The sequence below is a fragment of the Muntiacus reevesi genome, chromosome X (assembly GCF_963930625.1).
Source record: "Muntiacus reevesi chromosome X, mMunRee1.1, whole genome shotgun sequence".
In the NCBI taxonomy this organism is placed as follows: domain Eukaryota; kingdom Metazoa; phylum Chordata; class Mammalia; order Artiodactyla; family Cervidae; genus Muntiacus; species Muntiacus reevesi.
In genome coordinates, this window is record NC_089271.1 from 133,483,401 (window position 1) to 133,491,992 (window position 8,592).

Below are 8,592 nucleotides of genomic sequence, written 5' to 3' on the forward strand. Positions count from 1 at the left end.
GATGGGTCCTCAAAAAAATTAAGAATTGGTGTACTATATGATCCTTTTGGATATTTTTTGACTATTCATATTCTTCCTCTGTGAGTTTCTTGTCCATATTCTTTGACTATCTTTTATTGATAACAATGAAAAAAAAAACACCAAATATAAAGGAGTTCTTTATGGATTCTTGACCCCTCAACTGGTTTTGGTTATACCTGTTGGCATTGTCTTCTCCCAGTCATATCTCCTAATTTTACCTTGTCTTTTGTCATATGGAAAGATTTAAATTGTTGCTTCTTGGAAGTGGAAGTCCCACCTTGTTTTTAAACTCCTCCAAAGTATTCATCATAGTATGAGTTTTAATAGCAATGCCTAATAAACTTTGGTCACGCGTATGTCAACTTCTTTGCTCACCATCATCTTTTGCCTTTCCATGACTTCAAGATCCAGCCTCTTTCTCATTTCAGTATAATCTTTAGGAGAAAGAAATGACAACCCATTCCTGTATTCTTGCCTGGAAAACTTTCCATGGACAGAGGAGCCGGTGGGCTACAGTCCATGGAGTCACAAAGAATCAGACATGACTGAGTGACTAAGCACAGCCCACAGCATTATTATTATCATAATTTTTGTCAATTGTTTTGCTTCATTTTGAATGTTTTTACCAATTTTCTACTAGAGCATTCATCTTTGTTCTGTTTTCCAATCTCTTCCTACATCCACATATTCCTGTTCTAACACACATTGTTTTAAAAAGTGTTTCTTTAATGCATTTTTATATAAGCAAGTATCTTCTCTTTATTTTTTTCTTCAAAAATTTCTAGGCTGTTTCATATTTTAAAATTTCCAGATGAATGTTAAAATCACTTTCTTAAGTTTCAAAAATCCTCTTGGGATTTTGATCTGAATTACAGGTAAATTACATCTGAATTTTTGAAAACTTGACATGTTTATATTGTTTAGTATTCCTATCCAGGAACATGTTCTTCTACATTTACATAAATCTTGTATCTCTCCTAGTGAAGTTTTGTAATTTTCTTCAGTCAATTTTTAGTTTTTTGTTTCTGGGTATTTTGTATATTATGTTGTCATTGTAAGTGGTCTCATTTTCCAGCTATGCTTTCTAACTAGCTATTATCAGTACAGGACTTACCTGGTGCTTCAGACTGTAAAGGATCTGCCTGCAATGTGGGAGACCCAGGTTCGATCCCTGGGTCGGGAAGAGACCCTGGAGGAAAAGAATGCTACCCACTCCAATATTCTTGCCTAGAAAATTCTATGGACAGAGGAGCCTAGAGGGCTACAGTCCATAGGGTCACAAAGAGTCAGACACGACTGAGCGACTAACACTTTCACTTTCCCCCCACTTATTATAGGTATATAAGAAAGCTCTTTAATCTGTTCACTGACTTTGCTTCCTGGCACTTTACTAAAGTCATTAGTTCTAGGATTTTTTATTTAGAATCTTTTAGATTTTCTATGCAGATATTTCTTACTGCATTCACTAGAATTTCTATACCACTATTAAATAATTATAGTGATGCAACACACATGTCTTGTTCTTGATTTTGACTATGTCCCCAATATGTTGTTGTTACAGATGTTGGTTATTGTTTTCTTCTCGATATCATAATATTAAGGGCCTATTCTTTCATGCCCAGGTTTTTAAAAAATTAACACTTAGTTTAATTAATCCAAAAATGGATGTTGAAATTTAACCAATGCATCTTTTGGACACCTGTTGAGAGTCTTATATAATTTTCTTTTGACCTATGGAAATGATATACTAGAGATTCCTGATGTTGTCCTCCTAATATTCTGAAACAAACTATATTTGATATTAGTTTTAAAATATTGTCCATATTTTATTTGCTTAGTGCTTTGTGTTATTTTTTTTTTCATTTTAAGAGTATCATTCTTTCAATCCTCTGTGTCACACTTGGAAAGATTTTATGTCATGGTTACATTAGCTTCAAAAAATGCATTTGCCATGATCTGACTTTTTAAATCACTGACTGTTTAAATACTCCATGAAAATCTGAAAAGAAAAACCAACAAATAATCAGTGTGGGAATTTGAATACAGCTTCCCCATAGAATATAAGCTGCAAGGAGGATTTCTGTCTGTTTTGTTCACTACTGTATCCCTACTGTTCTAGAACAGTGCCTAGTATTCAATAAATGTTTGTTGAATAAATGGAAAGTAATGAGTAGTCTCCCTGGACATTTAATAGAGTTGTTTGGAAGGTTTTTTTCTTCCTGATTTATCCTGTGTTTTGCTCTATCAAGCTCTTTCAGGGCATCACTTATGTGTGTGCTCACACACACACACAAACACACACACACCACTCCTCAAAAAAAAAACTGGTTTATTTTAAACAACTCAAATATAAATACCACTAGAAAAAATCTGTATTGTAGTTAAATTTCCCACTGACATTAATAGCAATTATCAACATTTTCCATTATTACAAGTTATGAAAAGGCTGAAAATTATATTTTAATGCAATTTTCAGGTTGGCATTTCAAAGTTTCAATGACAAACATAACGAATTGTTAAAGTCTCAATTTGAGATGGACATTGTAGCTCATTCTCTTAGTAAAAAAGCTAAAAGCAATTCTATTCCAAGTCACTTAATACTTTCCAGAACAGATTACAGATCTAAAGGTGACATAAAATAAGCTCTAAATGTCACTTAAAGGAAAACAATGTCACTGAAAATAAAATACCAGATTTAAGCATCATCATTCAGCTTATATACTCTTTTTATTTTGCCTCTATTACAACATCAGGGGTGATATGGTGATAGAGGAAGAAAAAATCTCAGGTTAGTGTTGATCATAACTATATTATCTTTGTTCTTTCTCTTTTTAATGAAAAGAAATATGGTGTAGAAATTTTGACTCAATCTGATTAATTGTAAAGGGCATGTTCTCAGCAAAATTCTATGGCAATTTATATGTAGTGAAGTCTGGATTACGCTGTCAGTGATCAATGATCTGTGGTATATTTAACAAATACAACATGCCACTCACTTATTTGACCGTGGATTGTATGATGTGATTCCAAATGAAAGGAAGCTATAATTGAAAAGTACAGAGCAACCAGAAAAAAATTGAAATGAAACAAACCTACCATGCCCTCTGTTGATGAAATGTGTGACTAGAGAATATATGATTGGAAAGAAAAAATTCAACATATGTTTCTTCGTTCTTTTTTTTTTTAAGTTTCTCTAAATTATGTTCTAATTGAATTTCATAAAATAAGCATTTTATATTCTTCTGTTTTTATAGCATTCAACACAAAATTATGTCAGTTAAAAGGAAAAAGTATCCATGTATAAATTGTTAATGCAGTAAGCCCAGTCATATGGCCTTGAATAGGTGTGATCTACTTGGAACTCATTCTGGAAGAACAACAACTGGAAGGGAAGAACCATTTTTAGACAATTTCAATTAAAGCAAGGTGGAAAAGGTAGAAGGATGGAATTCTGAACAAGCCAGATTGCTGTCCTCCCTCTCCTTTTCCCTAATCTTCAAATATCAGTCAAGTCCTTATAAATGATGAAGTTCATGTGCATCTTATGGGTGCAAGGATGGGTTGTTATCCTGAGACAAAATCTAAATCTCCTTCTCTAGAAGGTATCAGAGAGATTGACAGACATCCTTCAATAACTCCTTACCTTTTCCTTCTCAGTAGCATAACCATAAATTTTGATTTGGCTCAGTACACAGAACAAGAACTATATTTCTTGGCCTCCTTTGTAGCTAGATTTGACCACTTATCTACATTCTGGCCAGTAATGAAAGTGGTAGTATCATGTGCAACTTTGGGGAAATTCCTTAAAAGAGAGGAGGCTCATCCTTCTTCACATTTTCCACTAGCCTGGTAACAGAACAATTCAGTAACTATCTTGGACCATGAGGTGGAAGATGTATACTGAAGATAACAAAGCAAAAGAGTCTAACAAACCAGGGCTCCCAATACATTTATGAATCTCCCCTGCCCACACTGAATTGCTTCTCTTTTAATTAAGTCTATTTATTTGTTTAAGTTATTGTTTCAATGAAATATCCTTCAGCTTTAAAAAGAAAAGAAATTCTGACAAGGGCTACAACATGGATGAAGCTTGATGACATTATACTTATATTCTGTAAGCAAGTCACAACACAACAAATATTGTGTAATTTCACTTATATGAGATACCTAGTATATTCAAATTCATAGAGACAGACAGTAGAATGGTAGTTTCCAGAGGATGAGTGGAGGGGTGAATAGGAACTTATGTTTAATGAGGACAGATTTTCAGGTGGAAAAGATGAAAAAGTTCTGGAGATGGATGGTTGCACAACAATGCAAATTTACTTACTGCCACAGAAGTGTACACTTAAAATTGGTTAAAATGATAAATTCTATATTTTATATACTTTACCACAATAAAAAATGCAAAAACGTCAATGGTTAGCAACAATGTGTGTGATGAGACTATTTTCCAAAATCTCTGAAGTGCTCCCTTGGATACCAGTAGGATCAAAATTCAAAATTCTATTGTTGGAGACAATGTACTGGGCTTCACTCAATTTTATTTGATGAAATAAGAAATTAAGTGTTAACCACAATTACATGCCTACACTGACATGAGGGAATTTCTTACACATCTAGAGCTTCAATTGCCATCTTCATGCAGATGCTTCATGAATGTATATCTTCAATTATTTCCCTGAGGTCAATTATTCCATGTTTCAAAGTGTTAGGTTGGAAGTTAGACATGAGCAACCAGAGGAGGCCTGGCTGTAAGGGATGGAAGCCTATCTCTGAACTCCATCCAAGAAACACCCAGGAGAGCTCACAGACATGCTACAAAATAACCACACTTTTCAACTCCTGCAGATGCACCCTAGGCACAAGTGGATACAAAATGATCACAGGGGCTTCTCCAAGTAACTTTAGGCAGTTAGGAGCTCATTAAGGGCTCGTGAATATTCTGCATCTAATTATAACAGAATTATGGGAAGACATAAATAATACAACTTGCTGTTATATAACTTATAATTGTCAATTGGCCTTGAGCATATGCCCATTTGCCTTCCCTTTCATTGATTGGTGGTGGGCGCAAGCCCTACTTTGCATCAGGCTTAACCAAAGGGAGGAGACTGGAAGCATAAAAGGGGGAAGCCAAGAGGGTTTGACAGGAAGGATGAGGGCAACTCTCTTGGGAGTGTTGGACTAAGAAAAGCTCTGTCTGCTTGAGTTGGATGTTCTACATTTTTTGGTCCATCACTCCAATTTTTTGTTGTGACAAAACAAGAACCAGGGAAGAGAAATAAACCAAACTGACAAAAACCATGTCAAACTCTTTTGTTGTGACAAAACAAGAACCAGGGAAGAGAAATAAACCAACCTGACAAAAACCATGTCAAACTCAACATGTCCAACACCAAATTCATGATCACCATCCCCATACTTGGTTATTTGCCATCCATCTGATTGAGTAAGCCATAAAGCCAGGACCTTTACCCTCCTTTACATCTCCCATCCTATCATAGGCTTCTGTGCCATCATGTACCTCCTGTTATCAGTTATTTCATTAATACTTTTACATTATTTCTGTATTTGAATACTATTTATCTCTCACACTAGAGTGCACATTCTGGGTGAGCAGAGACTTTAGTTTTACTCATAATCGTATTCCCAGAATACAGCACAGTGCCTGCCCTTTACATTGGGTGTTTAATAAATACATGTTAAATAAATCTTTAAGGTTTGAACTCATAATTGGGAAAAAAGTTTGATATAAAAATGTATAAATGTAATTCCTCTCCTTCCTATCTTTATGAAGATGTGAGTTATTCCCCAAGCAGAGTGAGTGGGTTACAGTTTGACACTTATCTTGAGATTATCCTGGCTTTTGCTTTAGTACTGACTTTTAGTTCAGTGTCATCTTGTACATTTACCTGAGTTTCTTGAACACTTCTAACTTGTACAATGATTCCTGTATCTGTCCCTTCTCATGAACTAATCCAAATATACTGTTCCGTTCCTTGGGTGGAGAAGAGTAAATATTTGAGGCTCACAACTGTAGGTAGAGGTCCTGAGGATGGGGATGAGGATGAGGGAATGGGAGTTTATCTCAGAACTCAAACTCTGTGGATTCAAGCTGTGCTTTTGCTACTAGTTTCAAATGAGTTTACTTAACATCTGAATCTGTTTCTGCATTTCCCGAAGTAGACAATACCATTAAAGATACCTATAGCACAAAATTATTGTGAGAACTATATGGAGAAATGGACCTGGAATTACTTTTTAAACTGTACAGTGGCACAAATGTACATTATCCCGATGTGAATATGGTTGGAGTGAATCCTAAAATAGCAGAGGGGATGGTAGGAAGGTATTTGGCCACGACTCACATTATGTAGGTAACTACTTTTACAGTGTATTGAACTTATTTTTGAAATGAATAATGAAGTGGTTGCAGCAGAGAAAAAAATCTTAACAGATAAAAGGTGGGGGAGGGGAAGCACTTCTAAAATCTAGCATTTAGCCAGTCAATTTGGCGTCTTTACTTCTACCACGTTTCAGCTTCCCGAAAATCCCAAACTCTCCCGCCATCTCTAACTATCCTAACTGATCAGGTGTGCGGTATGTGCCGCCTGGTTTCCCCTCAAGCCGGTGTTACATCATCAGATTATGACGTACCGCCCCCTGAGCGTGCTCAATTGTGAGGTCACACGCTCTCTCGGGTATATAAAGCTGGACGCTGCCTACCGTCCCACTTACACCAGGCAGCGAGGGACGCTGAGCATCGTGGCCCTCGGCTTCCCCGGCGGCTAGCGGCCCCCTGCTTCCCAACTGCCAGCTGAGTGCCTCAGTGCCCGAGAAGAGGGAAGAGGTTTGAAGAGGCGCCATGAGTTTCCTGTTCCTACTAGTGAGCAGCATTCTGTTCACCTTCATGTTTGTCTTCTGGAAAACCTGGTTTCAGGTAAAGTGTGTAAGAGCGGTTGGAATTAGATGAAGCTCGACAAATACATGGCTTGGGGAGGGAGGTGTGTTTAAGAGAGTAGATAGATAGTAAAGTAAGAGTAAGGCGGGGGTCACCCCATTCCTTTTTCCTTTGAAAGCGCTCAGATTTTGACTCTTTACCTCACACTTCTCCCATGTTCCACAGCTGTACTGTGTTGTGAAAAGCCCCAAGTCACTAGGTGATGGGATCAGTTTTTCATCCACTCGAAATGTACAGCAGAAAGTGTCCATCTGCCCCCTCCCATTTTAAGACACTGTACCTACTCTTTTCCTCTCTGGCTTTTACTACCCCCATGTGATTCTGTTTGCCTCTTCCTCCCTTGTATTTTCGTTTTCAGTCATCTTTATGACAGCTTTGGGTGGGGGAGGGGACATCACAGATAATTAAGGTCAAAATGTGGGTTTCCTGGTGATGTTTAAAGTTCCAAGTGAAGTGCTTTTAGATAAGTATCAAACAGGGTTCAAGTATAGACCTACTGGAATGCCCAAGAAATGTAAGCCAAGGCTATGGTATTTTGGCATCAGAAGGCTACTTTCATTTTTTTCTCACTCTTTGGGAAGGGCATATTTCCAAATTAATGTATTCATTCAACAGATTTTTAATCTTGGGGGAGGTCAATCAGTTCATTTTGGTAAATCAAGACTAAGAATGTTATTATTTGGTGGTATTTGGACATTGCTAAAGTCAATAAACTACATATGTTTAATTTCCTTCCCTTACAGAGAAACACTGGTGAAATGTCATCAAATTCAACTTCTCTTGCGCTAGTAAGATCATCCTTTTCTACTCAGTCAACTAAGAGCATTACTGATAAGAGTCTTTCGGTCAACAGTCTCTCTCGGGATATCTTAATTTCCCACACTCAATAGCTATGCAGAAGCGAATATTGGTAAACCTCAGGATAGTAGAATACAAGCTGGCTGAACTGGAACAATTTCTAGTTACTAAGGGTTTAAATGGTGCATTAGTTAACCGGAAATCCACTGACAAGCCTACAGAATGTAATAACAATTGAGGCAATCATTAAAGGGACTTTGAGTGGACTCATTTGATTATATGTGTTTATAACAAATGAATTATTATTTAAAAGTGGAGGGGTGCCAAGTCAGATACAAAATCCAGACATTTGTCAGTTTGCTTACATTTAGAGAGTTGATTATGTTGCTAACATATTCATGTTAGCATGGAGAAGGAATGAAAGCACAATAGAGAAAGAAACAGTTTGAGTTGTTTTCTTTTTAATTAGCTACAGTAAAGAGAATATAGTTGAGATACAGTGATTTTAACTTCAATTGTGAAAGTTTTTTTTCTAATGGTTTACAATGCTGTAAATGTCTCCAAGTTTGCATTAAAGTTAATGAGATTTGATGGAACTTTTTTCCATTATGCAGAATAGTCTAACACTATTGAATCTGTGTAATAATACTAAGAGCTATCATTGAGCACCCTAAAATGTGCCAGGGACTCTGTTAAGATCTGTGCTTTACATACTTGTAAAGATAGTCACAGAAACTCTTAACTACTCTTCATAGTCAGCTATTGAAGTAGACTACTTTTCCAGCACCACCTCTGCTAATAATTAGATA

The 8,592-nt window shown here is 36.5% G+C and overlaps 1 protein-coding gene across 1 annotated transcript; it reads left to right on the plus strand.

The window, feature by feature from the left end:
- Positions 1-6,889: 6,889 nt before the first annotated feature.
- CT83 (cancer/testis antigen 83) lies at positions 6,890-8,021 on the plus strand. Its single transcript, XM_065916883.1, is given in 3 exon segments — positions 6,890-6,964; positions 7,729-7,852; positions 7,855-8,021. Coding segments are annotated over 3 exon segments (366 nt in total).
- The last annotated feature ends 571 nt before the right edge of the window (positions 8,022-8,592 follow it).